The sequence below is a fragment of the Ursus americanus genome, chromosome X (assembly GCF_024610735.1).
Source record: "Ursus americanus isolate L20-20 chromosome X, mUrsAme1.1.p, whole genome shotgun sequence".
In the NCBI taxonomy this organism is placed as follows: domain Eukaryota; kingdom Metazoa; phylum Chordata; class Mammalia; order Carnivora; family Ursidae; genus Ursus; species Ursus americanus.
Window position 1 is genome coordinate 42,724,151 of NC_142164.1, and position 21,343 is coordinate 42,745,493.

General features: G+C 46.7%; 1 protein-coding gene across 1 annotated transcript; it reads left to right on the forward strand.

Moving 5' to 3' along the window:
* Positions 1–1,242: 1,242 nt before the first annotated feature.
* On the forward strand, positions 1,243–21,060 carry LOC123780480 (glycine receptor subunit alpha-4). Its single transcript, XM_045779416.2, has 9 exons — positions 1,243–1,313; positions 4,760–4,890; positions 5,171–5,238; positions 5,883–6,106; positions 6,245–6,327; positions 7,862–8,002; positions 10,897–11,111; positions 14,687–14,836; positions 20,770–21,060. Exons 1-9 carry the CDS (start codon positions 1,243–1,245, stop codon positions 21,058–21,060), a joined length of 1,374 nt encoding a protein of 457 aa, XP_045635372.2.
* The last annotated feature ends 283 nt before the right edge of the window (positions 21,061–21,343 follow it).

The window sequence follows — 21,343 nt, forward strand, 5'->3', positions numbered from 1 at the left end:
GAGCTGCTGCCTGGGCAAGTTTGGGGAAGGATCTAGCAAGAGACATGTGGCTGCTAAAGCACCTGGATGCTGTAAGCAAATGGGCAGAGGCCAAGGAGGAGATAGATTCACCCTCTCTGCCTCTCCCATCCATCCAGGCTGGGTGGCCAGGTCATTGCTCTTGGCCCCCTTGACTTCTCTGAAGCTTGCAAAGCTTGCTGTGTGCCAGGCCTGGTCTGGCCCTGCCAGGGCTGGAGGAAGGGTGTCAGGGAAAGGGGGTTTCCAAGAACTACGGAGGGCTGGCCAAGCTCACCAGAGACACCCTGAAGGAGGAAGGCAGCCAGGGAAAAGGATGTGCAACTACAAGGATGAAGGAAATGGGACAGGCAGACAAACAGACCGACAGGCAGGCAGACCCCATATGAAGAAGATTCCAAAGCTTTCTGTATCATCCATGCCCTGTGCCTCCATCCAGAGGGTTGAGGAAAAGCCACCCTTGCCCTCGGCCTCCCTCTCGGCCTCCTCTCAAACCTGAAGCAGTCAGCTTCAGAAAACCCAGTGGCTCTGCCTAAACCGTCTCAGGTCTTTTTCCCCCTTATAAAAATCATCAGGACGTTAGAGCGTGGCCCCAGCTTAGCTCCAGGCTAAAAGGGATGCTGCTGGGGAGCTGAGAGCAGTGCAGCCTGCAAGCGCTCATCCAGCCGGAGAGTTAGAAGCTGGACAGAGCACCTCCAGCCCTCTCCCAGCGGCAGCGGCAGCCCCAGCTCCTCCCCTGCACACGACCCGCTCGGAACCCCACTCCAGCTGCCAGGGACTGTGCCTTTAAATTGCTGCTTTCGGAGGGCGCATCCAGGGGGAGGTGGGAGGGAGGGAAACATCTTCCTACCGGTCTCCCTCCTCTCTCCCCTCCAAGACTCTCCAGGGTTTGGAGAGTGATTGCTGCCCAAAGAGAATCTCCTTCAGCTCCCTGGCAGGCAGGCTGAAGCCCTCCGGAACCCCAGGCGAGCCAGAGCAGGGACCAGAAGGGTCATCTGTGTCAGGATCATTTCCAGGGGAATAGTTCTGGCCCCTGATTGGTAACGGCAGGGCAGAGGAGAAGAGAGCAGAAGAGAGAGAGCGCACAACTCCTAGCCGGCCCCACCGGCTCCTTGTGAGCAGACCAAGTTGGAGGAAGGCTCTGTACTTTCTGCAGCGTTCCCCCTGCTGGGATATCCCTCTCACCTTGGCAGCCAGGCTGAGAAAGGTCTCCGGGGTCCCTGCGGAATGACAACTCTCGTTCCTGTCACCCTCTCCTTCCTTCTTCTCTGGACCCTGCCAGGGCACGTCCTCCTCAGGTGAGCTGAGTCGGGATGAGAAGGAGGTGCATGCAAACACCAGCTGGCCGGGGCAGCAGGGGCTGCTGGTACAGTTTCCTCTAAGTTTACAAAAAGCCCACAGTCCAGACGGCTCCAGGGAAGGACACACCCTCTCCTAACCAGGACCCAGGAGCCTTTCATGAGGACTGCCAAAGCCCCAGAGCCGGTGGGAAGCCTTCTGCATGGGTGAGAGCTTCCCGGGCCTGGGGAGGGGAGAGGTAGCCGAGCCCCAGAACGGAGGCCATCTGTCCTGCCATCCTTTCCTGTCTTCCTACTAGGGTGGCCACACACTGCTCAGATTCCTAAAAATGACACCAGCATCTGTCAACTGCCCACCAAAGAGGCTTCAGGTCACAGGGGTTTGCCCTAAACCATGTCCGAACGAAGCTGGGCTGAGCAAACCTTGGCCCTCTGCTCTCACCCTGCCTGTGCACACACGGCTGCTTCCTGTCCTGAGGGGGCACTCAGTGGCAGTCATTTCCTGGGGTTTTGAGGACAAGACATGCTTTGGGATAGCTGTAAATGTCTCCCTCCTCATTCCCACTTTCTCATGAGACCAGGGGTCAGTCGAGGTGGACAAGGTGAGTTGAGGAGGAAAGATGACTGTGGCTTGGGCTGACCTGGTTGTAAGAAAAGGGCTTCCCAAGGTGGAGGGGCCGGGTACCACTGCAATGTACCTCCTCCTCCTCTTAATTCAAGGAGCACACCAGGACTGCTTGTCTCTGAGGCACCTCCTGCCTCACTGCTGGCAGACATGTTGCTGGCAGGAAGGCAGGGATGCAATACGTGTGGGCGGCAAAATTCCTAAGAGTGAAAAGTAGCCCGAAGTAGACGGGCAGCTCAGCAGGAGTTGGTAGGTAGGAGGATGCAGGCAGAAGGGGGAACGTAGAGGGGGCTCACTGGCCACTGGAAGGGCTCACTGGAAGGGAGACTCTCTCAAGGCCCAAGCTTTGGTGGCAGCATTCCCACTTGAGCAACTAGAGAAAGGCAGGACCTTAGGAAGTCTTGAGTCCAAGTCCTTCATGGTACATATGGAGACTGAGTCCTACAGATGGAGAGTGAGCTATCCAAGGTCACTCAGGCACCCAGTAGCAGAATCAGAGTTCTCCCCTACCATACCCCAGGGCTTTGCGTGAGCCAGATTTTTCAGCTCCAGAACTTCCTGGGTCTTGCCGGTATTTGAGACTTTTCAGGAACGAAAGGGAGGAAAAAGTGGCTGTGCTCAGGGACTCTGCTCTCTGGCCCATAGACAAGGCAGCACCAGAAAAGAAGGTCTATGACAGGAGTTGGGGCCCAAGACCACTGATCCCACAACCTGTCACAGGGTCCTGGGACCGGGACTACTGTGAAAGGTGACCTGAGAGTGGAGTTGAAGATGGTGGCAAGGGTCTGACTGCTCCACGTACAGGGCCATGTGGCCTCCCAGGAGGCAGGTGGCAGGCAGCCAGGAGCAGCACCTGGCCAGCAAGGACACCCTGTGGTGAAGCCACAGACTTCTGCTGTACTAGCACCACTGCCAGCCTCCTTGGATTTTCAGAGCCTGCTTAAGCCACCTGCTCTGGCAGCCCCTGCTTGGGGCCACTGTGGCCTCTGTTCCCAGGGTAAGGGCTTCCTCCTGTTCAGAGGATTCAAGAAGGCAGGATTCTAGGAGATCAGGATGTGGCTTTCACTGACCTTCCCCTCACTCTGGTTCCTTGGCAGCCTACCCGGGCTGCTTGTGTCACGGCATTGTGGTAGATGGACTTAGTTTTGAAGTCAATAGCTCTGGGTTAGAATCTTGGCTTTACATTTACTAGCCGTATGATCACAAATAAGCCACTTTACTTGCTGATCCTCAGTCTTCTCATCTATATAAGAGGGATAATAACCCTTATCTGGGAGGACTGATGTCCTACCACAATATGCCAGGCATTGTACTAAATATATGGGCAACACAGTGAAAAAGAAACATAGCCCCAGCATCAGAGGGCTTGTATTCTGGTGGGGGAGACAAACTTGTTATTAGAGAATAATAAAATGGAGAAAATGTGGAAGTATTATAGAAATATTTAAGAGAGAGTGGGGCGCCTGGGTGGCTCAGTCATTAAGCATCTGCCTTCGGCTCAGGGCATGATCCCAGAGTCCTGGGATCGAGCCCCACATCAGGCTCCTTCACTGGGAGCCTGCTTCTTCCTCTCCCACTCCCCCTGCTTGTGTTCCCTCTCTCACTGGCTGTCTCTCTCTCTCTCTCTCTCTGTCAAATAAATAAATAAAATCTTAAAAAAAAGATGGAAGTTGAGCTTCTCAGCATAGCCATCCTACTTGGGAGTCCTTCGCATGCTCCTAGAGCCCTGCATCCTCACCTATTTTGTTGCCAAAGCGAGTTTACAAGCGAGCTGCTGCTCCAACCATGAACTGAGGTCCAGCTCAAAACACAGTTTCCTGCTGGTGCAAACACCAGAAGCCAAGCCTCCTTCTCTAGAAGCTGGGTCCCCAGCTCCTGAGTGGTTCAGCATGAAGGCCAAGCAACTGAAACCAACTCTCAGAGATGCAGATTGTCCTTGAGTCCTTCCCATGCTTGGTTAAGCCAAAACATTGCAACAGCCACATTAGGGGAGTTGTCATTCTTCTTTGAGTGCTTTTGAAGCACCTTCAGAAAGAGAACAGTGGATGAGGCCTCAGCCCCTTGGGTTTGAGCCCTGATCCTGTCCCTCACCAGCCTTGAGACTTTGGGTGGGTCACTCCTCTTTTGGTTTGTTTGTTTATTAGATTCCACATATAAATGAGATCACAGGGTATTTGTTTATCTTTGGCTTACTTCATGTAGCATAATGCCCTCAAGATCCATGTTGTTGCAAATGGCAGGATTTGCTTCTATCATGGCTGAATAGTATTCCATTGTGTGTATGTATGTGTATCTATATCTGCATCTCACATTTTCTTTATCCATTTATCCATCAGAGGACACTTAAATTGTTTCCTTATCTCGGCTATTGTGAATAATGCTGCAATAAGCATCTTTTCGAATTAGTGTTTTAATTTTCCTTGGATATATTCCCAGAAGTGGAATTGCTGGATTATATGGTAGTTCTAGTTTTACTTTTTCGAAGAAACTCCATTCTATTTTCTAGAGTGGGTGTTCCAATTTACAATCCCACAAGTCACTTTTCTCGTCTCTCTTTCCCCCATCACACTGAGACTTGTGAGAGTAAAAAGATCTCATATATGTGAAAGCACATCTTTAGGTCTAACTACTGAGCTGCAGTATTGGCTTATGGCTGTTTCTGTTCTCCCCGTTTTGCAAATGGGTACCCAGAGACCCATCTTCTCCTATCTTCCTGCCTGATGGAGAGACCAGCCACAGGTATGTGGGGACAGCAAAGAAGAGGGTCTGTGATATATGTAGAATACAACTGGCTTCAGACTTCTTTATCTCTCCTGTCCAGGGTGGCCTTGGCAAAAGAGGAAGTCAAATCTGGGACCAAGGAACCCCAGCCCATGTCTCCCTCTGATTTCCTGGACAAGCTTATGGGGCGAACATCTGGATATGATGCTAGAATTCGGCCCAATTTTAAAGGTAAGAAGCATTCATCCTACAAAAACCCTATCTTCCCTACTCCTTTTGGGAACACACTGCCATGCCAGCCCCTCTTGCCTAGCCCAAGGACGGGAGGCTGGAGGTAGAGGGCTAACCCATACAGTTCAGAAGGAGCTTCGCCTCCCTATTGTTATGGGTCTATGTAGTTGGCACTACCTTCTAGCAGTGCCCTGGCCTCAAGCTTGGGGAGGGAGTCCTGGAAACTACTCCCGGCCCCCTGGAATGCCCTGACGATATGGCTGTGTTTTGCCACCCCTAGGCCCACCTGTGAACGTGACCTGCAACATCTTCATCAACAGTTTTGGCTCTGTCACCGAGACTACTATGGTAAGGAGTCTTCCTGTTCCCTGCTTCCATCCAAGTGTGAATGAGAGAAGCCCACCAGATATCAAGCCTTTCCTCTTTCTGCTGTCCTCTCCCTGTTTTGTGGTCATGGCTAAAGCCATGGGATGTCTGAAGTTGGTCACTGGGAGATATCTTTCCCCAGCCTGGGGTTTCAGTGGCCAAAGGCAGACTAGCCTAAGGAACAGATGGTCAAGCATGGGAGGCAACTTGGTACAGAGCACAGACTTTGGAATCAGACAAACCTGTGTTCAAATCCTGACTCTACCATCTAATAGCTATGTGACAGGTTGTTTAAATATGTCCTTGTTTCTGTTTCCTCATCTGTCAAATGGGGATCATAACAGTACCCTCTTCACAGTGTTGGCGTGAGATTTAAATGAGATGATGCATATAAAGAAAGCACTTAGCAGAGAGACCCCAGCTCATAGTAAGTGGTTAATAAATGTTTTTTCCCTTCCCATCTTTATCATATCAGCCCAAAGCAGGCTCCTTCTCCAATGGAAAATGCCCACTGCCCCAGAGATGTGCTCCCAGCATTTCCTCCTCATGGCCCTCCTGCCCATGTAGGCTTGCTGGGCCCCTGGAATAACATTGCCTCTGATGGGCCCATCTGTGCACCCTCTCAGGACTACCGGGTGAACGTTTTCTTGCGGCAACAATGGAATGACCCGCGCCTAGCCTACAGAGAATACCCTGATGACTCTTTGGACCTCGATCCCTCTATGCTGGATTCTATCTGGAAGCCAGACCTGTTCTTTGCCAATGAGAAAGGGGCCAACTTCCATGAGGTGACCACAGACAACAAGTTACTGCGCATCTTCAAGAATGGGAATGTGCTCTACAGCATCAGGTGCACCTGGTGGACAGCCAGGAGAATTTGGGTCAAGGGGAAGAAGCCAGATAGAGCCTGAGGGGTGGGAAGAGGGTCCCCTGTGCTGTGCCAGGTCCCAGTAAGTTGATGTCACTTCTTTTTTACTGTCCCTGCCAGGCTCACCCTCATTTTGTCCTGCCCAATGGACCTCAAGAACTTCCCCATGGACATCCAGACATGCACCATGCAGCTGGAGAGCTGTAAGTGTCTCTAGAGAATCACAGAGCAAGGCCTGGAATACCAGGTAGTTAACCCCATCCCATGATGTTCCAAGCGAGAAAACGGCAACCCAGAGTGGGGACTTACCCAAGCACACACAGTCAGGTGTTGGCTCAGATGAGACTAGGAGGACTAACTAGTACCCAACCCAGTGTGTTTTTCCATCCTCACACTATTTACTGGTTTGGCTATTCCACAGGGCTGGGGAATGGGAAGGCGCCAGCTTGACATGCAAATGTGCTTGTGTCAGTTATGGGGGGCATTTGAAGGACACCTCCCCTGCCCAAAGATATTGTCTCTCACAGTGCCTGAGGTAATTCTACCTTTACTCCCCCTGAGTTAAGACATTCAAGATACTTATAAAAATGCCAGAGTTGGCAGAGGAGTACTCTTGAACCCTGATTCCGCATGAACACAGATAACTTTTGTAGAGAAGTGGAAGAAGACAGTTCTAAGTATAGGACAGGGCCTAGGGTGGCAAGGTCAGCCAAGGGCTACTCTGTGACAGGGGTGCCAGCTTATGGGGCTGCCCCAATTGCAGAAAAGTCAAAGGACAACAAGGCTGGACCATCACCTATGTGCACTCCTTTGCCATCTGTTAGGCAAGGTGAGACTGTGAGATCAATACACACCAAGTTAATCCTTAGAGAATGTTTGTCAAGCTGTTTCCGTCATATAATAACAGTGATGGATAGAATGTGTCCTATGTGGTCAGCTCTTTAGAGTTCATAAAACACTTTCACATCCAGATTCTTATTGCCCCCTCACAACAACACTGAAGAGTAGGTGGAGCATTTTATAGAAGAGGAAATGACTTGCCCAAAGTCACATAGCTACTTTGAAACAAGGCCTTATGTTGGACATCTGCAAGCCTCAGTGTTTCTTCTCCCATTTCTACTTGCCATGTATGAATATGGTCATATATATGTCAGGAGCTTTCACAAACTGCCTGCTATCTGTGGAAAATTGACATGTTCAGATGTTAACTCTCAATCTGCCCCAGTTCAGGGCCCTGGCTAGGAGTCTGTGGTGTATACATTGTCTGATGCATGACTAGCAGGGTATAAATAGCTCTTTCCTCCCTGGGGTGAAGTGGCAGAAGCCCTAGCTCTGAGGCTGGCTCAGCTCGAGACATGTGGCCAGTACACATGCTTACTCCCCTGGGTTTGAGATATGGCAGGAGGTTCCCAGCTGGGTTCCTTGACATCATTCCAACCCTTCTGACCTGCTTTCTAAGGCTGCCAGAATAATTCCTCTCTGTGCCTTTCTAAAGCTTGAGAACTAGGTAGAAGACGAGTCTGGAATCTTTTTTTTTTTTTTATGTAGTGAGGATGGGCCCATGAGACAATTGACCAAGTACCCTCCTCAGAAAGGTTTCTCTTTCCAAGATGAACATGAAGCTCCTAAAACCCAGGCCTTACCTCCTCATCTGTTCTTTCCTGCTAGTTCTAACTCTTTCCCTACCCCCACCCAGCACCACACTCTGCAGCCTTCTGCCATCTCTGTCACTTTTAGTTGGCTACACCATGAATGACCTCGTGTTTGAGTGGCTGGAAGATGCTCCTGCTGTCCAAGTGGCTGAGGGGCTGACTCTGCCCCAGTTTATCTTGCGAGATGAGAAGGATCTAGGCTACTGTACCAAGCACTACAACACAGGTAAAAACCAGGATCTTTACTGACTGTGAGCCACAGAAGGGTCTCCAGATGGGAGGGAAGGGGGCAAGGCAGCCAGCTTCTATTGAAAGTCCAATCTGTACCAGATGTGCTAAGTGCTTCATATGCCTTATCTCATTATGGTAGGAATTATCAGCCCCATTTTAAATCGGTTGTCTAGGTCACATACCTAGAAAATGGTTGATTTAGAATTCAATTCCAGATCTAACTCCAAAGCCCATATTTTTATCCCTGTCACATGCTGCAGAGGAGATGGGCCTGTGCCAGTGAGTGGCAGGAGTGCCCCACCTGTCCTGGGGCCAACTTTGTGTGGAAGGTGGGGAATCTACATCTGGGAGTAGCCAATGGCTGCGCTGAACCAGGAAGCAATATACTTTAGAACACTGGCAGGCTTAACCATCCACACCTCATACCACAGCCACCACTGCCCAACTCTTGAACTGGCTTGTTTTCCCAGGTGTGAAATGTGGGCCAGGAAGTGGAGAAAGGTTGTTTTTCCAGCCTGAGCATCTGCTCCCTGCAGCTTCCCTAAGAGCTACTTGTTCCTCAGTTCCCCTGGCAATTTGGATACAAAGTGCTATGACCCTGAAATAGAGGCCAGAGGCTAAAGAGGGGAGATCCTGGATACCTCCTATGGTGTGCCGACATGCTTTGGGTGCCACCCCATGAATATGTGTGTTTGTGTATGTAGGGTGTGCAAAATAGGGAGAGGAACAGGCCACTGAATTTGGAAAATGCTGGTGGGAGTAGAAATTGGTAGAACATTTATTGGGGAGAAAACTGGCAATTTGTATATAGGTCAGTGGTTTTCAAACTCTGGTGTGCATTATATTTCCCTGGGGAGCCTGTTAAAATGTTGATTCCTGGGCTCTGCCTCTCAGAGATTCTGATTATGTGCACTTGGAATGATGCCCTGAAATCTGCATTTGAACAAGCATCCTGAGGATTCTGTTGCGGATGGTCCAGGGGCATACTTTGAGAAAATGTAAAAGCCAAATTTTTTCCCCTACGTGTTGATCCAGGAATCCCACTCCTTGGAATTTATTATAAGGAAATATTCCAAAATATCGCTGGGTCAGTGCTTATACTAACAAAATCTTGGCAGTCTTCTAAATACCCACCAATAAGACAGAGGTTAAATAAATTACACAGTGCATCTGTTTGGTGGAATATTACCCAGATGTTAAAAAGGATGCCTGCAAATTGCTTATGTCAACATGGAAAGTACAAGTGGAAAAGGCTAAGATTCAAAGTTGTATACACAGAATCATTATATTGTGGTAAAAGAAACAAACCAAAATCATGTGTTTAAAAATCCTGGGAGGAAATAACACTAAATGTTTCTAAAGTAAAGTGATACAATAGATAAAACCAAGAACTTTGCAGTCAGAGCTGAGTTTGAATTATGGCTCCACTATCTACTAGTTGGGTGCCCTTGAGAAACATAACTTAATCTCTTTGAGTCTCAGTATCCTTATATGTAAAATGGGAAAGAATAATTTAACCTGCCCCAAATAGTTGCTATGGAATTTAAATGAAATAAACTATATAAAGTCAGGGCACTTAGTAGGGGCTTGATAAATGTGAGCTTATAAATATTATTGAGCTTATAACTATTATTATTTTTCTCTACTTCTCACTTTTTTTCCTGTAGTAAACAAGTGTTAATTCTGTAATTAAAAATAAAACCACCACTACCAAAAAATAGGTAGGTAGATAGATGATAGATAGATAGATAGATAGATAGATAGATAGATAGATAGATGATAGATAGATAGATAAAATGAAGGGAGGAAGGAAGGAAGGAAACTATGGATACCTAGCAAAGCTATGTCATAACAAGAAGCCTGGGGTGAGGTGGACTCAGGGAACAGTAGGAGATCACAGCATCACACAGTATGTCAAAGCCATAATCAATCATTGACGAAATTACTAGCCTTGAGGAATCAGGTCTGATAAGAATAAGCCTAGTCCAGAATAAAATAGCAATATACACATCCTCTGCTTTTTGCTTTGGTTATCCTAAACCTCTGCCACAGGGAGAAGCTCTGAGCTAAGTTTTCTTACCCTGAGGGCATGGGAAGCTGGGCAAAATGAAGATGGCTGACAGAGTAGGCAGAGCACTGGTACATGTGCTTTGGACCAATGCACTTTTTGTTGGTGGGATAGAATGCTGCTGCCTCATGTTCTCTGGGCCCCTGCTATCCACTGTCCAGAGCTGGTCTCTGTTGGACACTGTTTCCAGATATTTCCTATCTAGCTCTTATCACTTGCTTGAGACGCAGGCAGTGTTTATTTCAGTGAATCATTGTTGTTAGAGAGCTTCTGGGGTACCAGCAAGCTCAAGCAAGGCTGCTGAGATTTGGGCGGAGTCTAAACTCATTGCTTTATTAATAATGATGATACTACCAACTACCTATAGCTCAACACCCCAGATACATTATTTAATTTAATTCCTACAATGCTGGAGTTGATATTGTTACTCTGTTTTACAGACAAGGAAACTGAAGCTCAAATAGCTTGGGTGTTTTGCCTGAGGTCACACAGCTAATGAGTGGAAGGTTTGGGATTCAAACCCAGGTGGTGTGGCTCTGGAGCCCTTCTATTCTTAATCGTGTTGCTGTGTGGTCAAGTGGAAGGCCCTCTGCTGGAAACTACCGCTTAGAGTAAGAGGTCAAGTCTTTGATGGCTGCTCTGAGAACTTCCTCAGAACATACCTCTGGTGCTCCCTGGAGCCATTTTGAAAGGCTCATTTATTTGCCCAGTTGAGGTGCCCAGAGGCCAGCCCATAGAGATAGGGATGCCTTAGTCCTGCCCCTCAGGCTCAGCTCCAGGCTGGGGACCTGAGGCCTGATACCTCACCTCTTTCCTTGCAGGGAAATTCACCTGCATCGAGGTAAAGTTTCACCTGGAGCGGCAGATGGGCTACTATCTGATTCAGATGTACATCCCCAGCCTACTCATCGTCATCCTGTCCTGGGTCTCCTTCTGGATCAACATGGATGCTGCCCCTGCCCGTGTGGGCCTAGGCATCACCACTGTACTCACCATGACAACTCAGAGCTCTGGCTCCCGGGCCTCTTTGCCTAAGGTGAAGAGAGAAGCAAGGGAACTTGTTTGCCATAGAGCTCCCCAGTTCCTCTTCATCCCCTGTTCTCTTCTGCTCACTATTTGCCTTAGATTTAAGGAAGATGAGAGCCATTGAGCAAGAACAGGTGGCCAGAGTTTTCTCTTCCCCTACAACATACTGCTAATGATACTGCTAAAGATGTGGAAGCTGGGGTTGTGGGTGTAGTCTGGCTAGGGGATGAGTAGAGACAGTGCCTGACTTACTCTGACTTTCATCAGGAAATACTAGCATGTCCAAAATCAAAAAACCCTTAGCAAGTAGAAAGTCCCACTCCCTCCTGGTACAGATGAGGTGAATACAGCCCAGAGAGATAGAACGAACTTTTCAAGGTCATGCCCCATAAGAAACAAAAAAAAATTATATATATAAGGATTTTAAACCAACCTCCATCTCTTACTATGTCAGAAGCTGGGAACTATTACAAAGACATCTAGAGACAATGTCCATTCTTTTGGGGTGAGGAAATTTTGAGGTAACAAATGTCAGTTAAAGTCCGTGGGCTCTGAACGTCCATGGCCTGGTGATGCTTTAATTACACAGAAGATTTGTGCCTATGAGACTGGGCCCAGCTTCTCCCTGCCTTGTGTCTTCATGTAGGGAATTTAGAGGTCACCTCAATGTCCTTACAGTCAGCAAGGCTCTGAGTAATTAGGGAGTAAGCTGATTCATCCATTCAATAAATATTTATTGAGCATGTACTATGTACCAGGCACCGTTCTAGGCCATGGAGAAATAATGGGAAGCAAAAGCAACATAGTTCCCTGTGGATCTTACTGTGACCATATGCCCTCTCATTTTGATTTGATGGGAACCAGGCCCTGTGATCTCCTATCTCTCAGTGCTTATTCCTAAGAAGATATTTACAAGAGACTTAAACAGTGGGTAATCTGGGCATCCATGGTAAATTTACAAATTTGCCATAGGGGTGGTGTAGTGGTTAAGAGTAGGAGATTGGAGGCAGGCAGATTTTGGTTTAAGTCCCAGCCTCATCATTTACCGATGGCGATCTTAGGTAAATTCCTTGACCTCTCAGCCTTTTTACCTGTGACATGGGAATAAGAATATTATCTCTTCCATAGGGTTATTGCAAGAAATAAATAAGATAATGTATTAACACAGACAACAGTGTTTGGCACCTAATAACCACTCAATAAATGTTCGTTATTGTTATAATTGTTAGGTGGACCTAGGGCTAAAGCAGCCAGTGATGTTCCCAATTATTTTTGAGTTGCCAGAAAACTTTTGAGGTAACCCAAAGGCCTCTCGTGATAAACAATGACAAAGCTCAGATTAGGCTCAGGTGTCTCAGGGGAAGTTGTCAGAAAGTATTTCCTATAAATGTGTTTCCTAAATGGACAGGGGTGTTGAAGAGGTTCTGAAAGACAGATGGGGCTTAGGCAAGGACCAAAGGGCCAGGTGGGGCTGTGATGGCCGTGTTGTGGTAGTAGCCTTGTAGGAAGACTAGAGGCAGAAAAGTAGTTCAGATCTTAGAAATGTGCCCTAGTTTATTGCAGCTGCCACGCAAGAAGGAGATTCTTCTCTAACCCAGGGAGGTTGCAATTAGTGCCTTATTCTTGCCAAGAGAACTTCCTTTTCCAGTCCCCTCCTGTGAGCAAGCGCAATCTATCTGATCCTAGGAATCACTCAGTTTCCTCATTTGGAAAAAAATGGACTTTGTTGGAGGGCTGTTTGTTTGCAGTATTTGGTGCCTTCTCATCAGATTTTGATGACCTTTTTTGGCCTTGTTGGCCAATAAGCAAAATATGTAGGCATTTACCCCAAACTAAATAGACTCGTTGGCCAGCCCACAAAGCAAGGGGCTGAGTAAGTCAGGGAGCTTCTGCTCCCTTGAGTTTGTACAACATTAGATTTAGTGGGAGCCCTAAGGAAAGAGATGGGACGAATTCAGGGGCTTCTGAATGGTGCAGCAGTTTCACTCTCCATACAACTCCATTATTGACACACTCATTATTAATAAGATTTTATTTCTGCTTCTTAAGGTGTCCTTTTGATGATCCAAAGCCCTTTGTGGACCTCCTTTGTCATTACCTCATTATGGATTTTCTTAGCACTTACTCGATATCCCTGGGGACACAGTGAGACTGGGAGATGGTGAATGAAATAGGTTGCCCTCTTAATAGGTGGCAAACTGGAAACACCAAGGGATATTTAATCAGGGGTGCCTAGTAACCCACCACTACCACCTTAATGGAATTGCCTTTAAAGAGATAAAGCAGGTTTCTCAACCTTAGCACTATTGCCATTTTAGACCTTATAATTGGGGTGTGTGTGTGTGTCTGTGTGTGTGTCAGGGGGGAGTCCTGTGTATTGTAGGATGTTTAGCAGCATCCCTGCCCTCCACCCACTAGATGCCAGTAGTAACCCTTCCCAAAATTGTGCAAGCAAAAATGTTTCTAAACATTGCCAAATACCACTCAGGTGAGGAAGTGGGGTAGGGGGGCATCGCAGGTTAAGAACCACTAAGGTGGAAGGGTTGTCTGGTGAAAGAGGATGTCTGTCATAAAACCTACTTCTACTGGGGAGCCCTATGAGGTGGGCTCAGCAGCTTAAAACTATGTAGGGAGTCCATCTGGCTGAAGAGGTGAAAGAGCAATAAACCTAAGTTCTGTACCCCTGCCAGCCCCATCCAGCCGAAACCCCATTCTAGGAGAGGTAAGTGTTCAATCTTCATGAGGGAAATGGGAGAGAAAAGCACTTAAAGGCTTCCAAGGCAAGTAGTGGGAGGAGAGCCCTAAGAACCAGATAGGTAGATGCCCACAGTGCCTTAAAATTAGAGAAGTGTCCATAGCTGGGGGTTGGGTGGCACTCCCGTGGGCCACTGAGATCAATTCTTCAGCAGGGCCTCTCATAAAGATCAGCAGGAAAAACCACAGTCAAGACAACAATGGGAATGGAGGAGGGAAAGGAAGGAATTTCTAGTCTGATATTGAGACTGCAGCCTAGGTGAATGGCAGTGCCACTAAATTGAAAGCCCAGAACCCCCAAATCCTAGTGCCACATCCTCACTGGGTAATCTTGGCTAAGAATTTTCCTCTTTAGGCTTCAAGTGTCCTCACATGTTTCACATGGGAATAACAAACCCTGCCCAATTTCCATCAGAGCTGTGAGGACCCTAGGAGATAACAGAAGACAAACAAATGCAGTGTTCATGTTCGTTGCTGTTTATTGAAAGAAGAGAATCAGAAGAAAAAAAAGAATGAAAAGAATAATAAGAAGCAGAAGCAGGAACAGAAGTATGAAAAGAATAAAGAAAGAAAGGAAAAGAAGTATAGGGAGGAAAGGCAGATGCAAGTGGAGGGTGGAGAGTGCGGAGAGGTGGAGTATGATGGGTAGCCCGATCTCTTTAACATGGGCCTTCAGGCAATGGGACATACAGTGGAGAGCTTCTTTGAACACCAGAATAAATTCAGGATAAAACTGAAGAATAGCAGGCAGTTGGTATGGGCTGGCGAACCACTGGATAGGCCACGGAAGGACTCCAAGAAGGTTGATTGCTCTGTTGGTGGGTGTTGCAGGTGTCCTACGTGAAGGCAATCGACATCTGGATGGCTGTGTGTCTGCTCTTCGTGTTCGCTGCACTACTGGAGTATGCTGCTGTCAATTTTGTCTCTCGTCAGCATAAGGAATTCATACGACTTCGAAGAAGGCAGAGGCGCCAACGCATGGTAAATATAACTAGGGAGGGGCCCACTTCCTTTCTTCTTTGGATCCTTTCCTCCCTACTACTCCTCCCACAAACTAAGACTCCACATAGGGCTACATGGACTAAAAAGGCAATCAGGAACCTGGATTCTAGTCCTGGGCTGGTCACAGATTAAGTACTTTAACCTCTTTGATTCCATTTCTTTATCTGTCCAATGAGACATTAATCCCTGTAGGGCAGTCTAGTAAAGTGATTAAGAGCATGGACACACAGGGGCCTGGGCTGGCTCAGGCAGAAGAGTATGCAACTCTTGATCTCGGGGTCATGAGTTTGAGCCCCATGTTGGGTGTCGAGATTGCTTAAAAATAAATAAATAAATAAATAAATAAATAAATAAATAAATAAATAAACTTTTAAAAAGAGAGAGCATGGGCACAGTGCCTGACACATAGTAAGCACTGAAAGAAAGGTTAGCTCATATTAGAACCTTATCAAGTTAGTCAATATGAGATTATTTTGAGAATTAGTAATGGTTGCTCCTGGCTCTCCCCTTACCCAGGAGGAAGATACCCCAGATTCCCATACATTGATTGGTAGTTAAGAATTCAAGAGTCAAGCATGGGGGCCTATCTAGGGGAGCATTATAAAAGGGTCCCTATAGCTAAGCTGGAATTGAAAAACCACTACTTGCCTCTTCTGGCTGTTGGATTTCTTGGCCTTGATCTTCATTGGGCACATCAGAGTTGTTGGGTGTATCAGAGTTGTTGGGTGTGAGTTGTTGTTCTCCCTCACTCTTGTTTGTTAACCCCATTTCTTCTACAGTAGAATGATCACCTGGGGAAATAGAGAGCTCGATGCCCTTAACAACAGGCAGTTCGCCCCTCCCCATTACCCAAAGGGTGCTAGGCACGTTGTCATGACAACAGAGGTGTCTGGGCCAGTCTCCGAGGAGCCAATGTCCAATTATGAGCAAAGTCAAGAGACTTTGCTGAGCTACATACTGGCCCCTTAATCATCAGACACAGTTCTGGTCTACCTTGAGCTCTGACTCCTTGTTTTCTGCCCAACGTGGAGGCTCTCAAGCCAGAGGAGATGCACTATGACCTCTGGGGTGGGGGTAGAGAAAACGATGATCTGACCCCGCTGGTTCCAGCCTGTTGGCGCCACTCTAGCACTAAGACTTTTCTCTCTTCCTAACACCCACCTCCCACCTGAGCTGCTCCTGGGGTGCCCCGACCATATGTCCACGCTAAAAATATCTTTAAAACTACCTCTGGGAACTCATGTCCCTGGCTAAGATCCTTTTCGGCTGAGAGCAGGGCTCCTGTCTCATCTATTGGTTTGTCGGAATCTATCAATCCTTGCCCGGACTTTGGTCAGGCTCTGCGAAACACGCCCTCTAGTGGATTGATCCACAACTGCATCTCCTTGAGGAGGACTCCTTCAAGAGCCTTGTAAAGCCTTTTTTATATTATACAGACTTGACAGAAGGGAAAGAAAAGAAAATGCTCCTTTTTCTAAGATAACTCTCCATCGCCTCTTTAGCTGTGTTAAACCTGCCTGCAGGTACCCAAATCTTATCTTTATGATAGAAGTTTTGATCTTGATGCCTTCTCAATGCCTACCTTGAAAAAGAAGAGCAGGCTGCCAACCAGTCTCCAGTGTCCCTTTGCCAGCTAAATTGCCTGTGCGGGTGTTCCAGCAGCAGCAGCTTGCTGCGGTTACTGTAGAGCTACTCCAGATTGACACTAGTCCCACCCCCTCTCTGCACCTCTCCAACCCCCAACTGCCTATAGCTCATCCCCTCCTGGTCATATATAAATAAGTTGACCCTGATGTCATAATGGAGTCTGTCATAATCAGTGCTCAATTATTACAAAGTTAAAACAGCGGCCTGGGCTCTGCTTAGGCTCCTGGGTCTTGCCAAAAAGTGGGCTGGGCTTATTATTAATATAAATAAAACCTGAAAATCAAAACCTGTGCCATTAGCCCATGTCCTTTTTTGAGTTTCTTAAAGCCTCTTCCATCCCAGTGGAACTGGAGCAGGAATCCTGGAGATCACTGAGCCAGCTGTAAAAGCTGATGCAGAGTTCATCTATTTCAAGAACCTCTCTCTGGGCCCTGCTATTCCAGCTAGAAAAGCAAGTCTTTGCTCTGAGAAGAGCCCTCTTAAGGAAGGGGAGAGCATCCGTATGATTTTCAGGGAGCCCTTAACCAAGAGCAAGTTAGGAGTATTTTAGGAGACAGCCAGCTATTCACCCAGCTCCAGGTTTAATCACATTCGTCTCTAATCTCTCCTCAAACACCCATCTCCACTGCATGGTGGTTTCCTTCCACGTCACTGTCTAAAGTAGTTTAATTTCTTTTCCATATATTTCTGCTTTGTCTTCCCAGCTGGTCTACATGCTTCACAGGGAGGGGTCTCTCTTTTTTTATAATCTCAGCAGGCCCTAGTACCAGGCTCTGAACATAGCACCCAAGTTACCCACTCCACCAATCTTTGCAGGCTCATTGGAGAGGGCTCTCTTTCAAGCTGGACAGAATCAACAGAGTAACTTGAGAAATGGAAGAGATTTCAAAATACTGCCGAGTCCTCTCAGGGGTTTGGTCCCAGAGCCCTGCTTGCCTCTCTCCATCCCCCAGCACTCCCCCATTCTTCAGACTCTTCTTTTCATTCACTTCAATATGTATCACTGAATATCTATCACTCTTTCCCATCTCCACACCTTACCTCCCACACTGTGCGTTCCTTCCCCAACTTGGTTTTGGACTGTCTTTACTGTCTAGTTCCCCAGCCCTCCTCCCCTATAAATAGCTGCAACAAAAATATTCTATTTCAACAGCCATGGAAGCCACAAAGTGGTGTTTAAGTCTCCATTGTCTCTCCCCAACACACACACACTCCTCAGAATTTGGCTTAAATAGATAATACTCATATCCAGCACCCCCACCCTTGGATTTCAGGCCACTTGTCTTTGCTCCCCCAACTGCAAATTGTACAATATGTTAAAATCAAAAAGAGAAAAGGGCCGCTTACTCTAGTGATCACATTTTTTCTCCCATGTGAGAGAGCTTTTTTTCAGCCTGGGAAATATTTCCAAATAATTCCCTTTAGATTTACTATGATTGGAGAAAAGGAAAAGTAATTAAATCTATAGAAACAGAAACAGCAGTTGGATTCAACTTCCTCTTTCAGAGTCTTTTGCAAACAAATATATTCCACACTTTTATCCTCTAGCTGAGGGGCCGAGGAGATCTGAATGAGCAGTAGAGAACTGGGGGTGAGAGGGACCTTGAAATGGAAAACAAAATAGGAAATCATTTTATTTACTCCCTCATTTTTCTTTTTTTAAGATTTTATTTATTTATTTGACAGAGAGAGAAAGCATAAGCAGGGGGAATGGCAAAACGAGAGGGAGAAGCAGGCTCCCCGCTGAGCAGGGAGTCCAACGGGGCTCATCCCAGGACCCTGGGATCATGACGTGAGCCAAAGGCAGATGTTTAACCAACTGAGCCACCCAGGCGCCCCGTACTCCATCATTTTTCAATTACTTGGAAGATATTTTGTTTACCTCTGGTTCTTCATTTCTAAATGGGTCAAACACAAACTATGTGGGAAAAGTGTGAAAATGAACTAGAAAAAACAGGTGAGGTGAGCCAAGGCCTCTAGTGACAGATTATGGAAGTAATTTTGAGCAGAGAGCCCCACTACAACTCAGGGTCAAAGCACAGCCACAGTAGTGAATTGCTTCTGGCCTACACACATACAACTCTCTCCACAGAGACTGGCAAAACTAAAGATCGGGTAGGAAAGCTCTCTGGCTGGCTGACTTAGATTCTTTCCTATGACAAAAGTGCCACTTTTTCTAGAGGCTGACGGGCATCAGGCCATTGTGCAGGGGTGGGGCAAGGAGTGATCGTTTTTCCTGCCAAGCACTTTGTAACTGAGTAAGACTCTCTTCTGAGTAGACTCTTCAGTTTGAGACCCTGAAAGGATGCTGGCTTCATGAGAACAAAGCCATTCCCTGTCCTGTATTCTGAAGCATGTGGCTCATCAGTTCATTCATTCATTCAACTGATATCTACTGGGTGCCTACTAGATGCCAGGCACTGTGCTGGGGACATGGCAGTGAACAAGACCAATGCCCTTTCCCAGGTTTGTCCTATGAGCCCACAGGAAGCAGAGAAAGAGATGGGATCTGTTGGTGAATCTGTGGCCTGAGCTTGCCTGCCCCCTGATGTCCAGTAACAGGCTCAACCTTCTAGTGATGTAATAATCAAGGGCTACTGGGACCCACTAACACCAATATCTCACCCACAAAGTCACTTTTCAATGTGTTACCATAGTTGCAAAGGTCCCATTATGAAGACCCTATGATGTCCTTCTAACTGCACAATGTGTGTAAAACCTACTTTATCCACATTTTATGTACATCTATGGCATATATATTCAATATACATGTATACTATTCTGTTTCCGCGCTGAATATCCCAAGTCTCAGAAAGCCCTCAGTCCTGGGCAAACCAAGTAGGTAGTTGGTATCATCCCACAAGGGGGCATTTCACTTCAGGCGGTTTCTAAGATAGCTGAAGTTTTACTCCTGTAAACATCAACACTTTCAAAAATTATAACCATCTTTTGAATGAAGTATTTTTAGGTTCTGGTATATACTTACCTGTCATATGTCCAATTTCTAGGCTGCGAACCATCACTTCTGATGGCAATGTGTGTTTTAGAAGTAGACAAAATTAGGCAGGTCTACGTTGTATATAAACTAAGAGTAAATAGGCTCTGAGTGGGGGTCTGAAGGGCTCTCATATAGGTAAACTCTCTCTATTTATCACTCAGGGACTTTGGTCCTTTTTTCCTCTCTTTACTTCTATATCTCCCTCTCCCTCTATTTCTGTCTCTGTCTCTGTCTGTCTGTCCTTACTTCCTGGCTCTCCAGCTGTTATAGCTACTTAAGGTTGTCAGCTGACTATTGGATAAATGAACTTCGCGTAGTCTGCTACATTTCTTAATGCTGATATAAAATTTACTTCCCCAGTGCGAATGTGTTCATCATAATGCATATCTTGTACATAAATGGAATGTGTATTGGGTAATAAATGTTACCCTGGATGTACTGACCCCTTTGTCAAAATCTGCTGATTTGCAGAGAAGCACATGTATTTGCAATAGAGGAATCATGGTTTACCCTAATTTTGATGACCCGCTAGGTTATTTAAAACTTCTGTAATTTTCAGCTTTGAATTGAGATAAACGTTTTTTTAAAAGATATTGTATACAAGGAGAATTAATTCTGCAGCTTTTGAAAGTCATTAAAGTCAAGTTCACCAAGTCTAAATATCTTAGCCGTGCACTCTAAAGGTTTTATTGTTCTGTTTATTAGGTTGATTACCAGTCAGAGATAACTCAACATTGAGATATCCTTCTCATAGTGGGTTGGCACTTCACTGGGTTTTAGATGGCTCTAAATGATGTTATGCATTTTATTTTTTTTTTAAGATTTTATTTATTTATTTGACAGAGATAGAGACAGCCAGCGAGAGAGGGAACACAAGCAGGGGGAGTGGGAGAGGAAGAAGCAGGCTCATAGTGGAGGAGCCTGATGTGGGGCTCGATCCCACAATGCCGGGATCACGCCCTGAGCTGAAGGCAGATGCTTAACCGCTGTGCCACCCAGGCGCCCCAATGTTATGCATTTTAAAAAGGCATATCGGAGCTTATCTGCAAATGGAATCATAATATATACCATATGTACCATGTATAGCTGCTTAGCATACATCTATTGCATGAATAGTTTTGTGGCCATAAAGAAGCATGCAGTGGGCCTGTGTACCCAGCCACCTGTCTGCATAGCATCACCTATGAGATACATGTGTGTGGCCTGGTCTCTATCCTAAGACAGAGCTGTAACCTCACATTCTGTCTTTTCTTCCATGAAATTTCAGGAGGAAGATATCATCCGAGAAAGTCGCTTCTATTTCCGTGGTTATGGCCTGGGCCACTGCTTGCAGGCAAGGGATGGAGGTCCAATGGAAGGTTCTGGCATTTATACCCCCCAACCTCCAGCCCCTCTTCTGAGGGAAGGAGAAACCCTGCGGAAACTCTACGTGGACCAAGCCAAGAGGATTGACACCATCTCCCGGGCTGTCTTCCCTTTCACTTTCCTCATCTTCAATGTCTTCTATTGGGTTGTCTATAAAGTGCTACGGTCAGAAGATATTCACCAGGCACTGTGAGGGTGAGCGCTAGAGAGTCCAGCTGTTGGCTTCCTGCTTCCTCCTGGGTGGGCCTTCCCCCTCCATTAGATTCCATCAGGGGCTTGGACAATTCATTTCTGACCTCCCACTCAGAACCTCAGTGGCCAATCCCAAAGCAATGTGGGTCTACACTGCCTGGTGCCAATGATGGTTGTACTTAGAAAGATGGCTTCTCCGCTCTAATCTGGTTTTTCTCCATGCTATCCCATTTCTCATGAGAGTAAGTTTTGGCCATGTTCCTGGGGCAAGGATGACCTTCTTA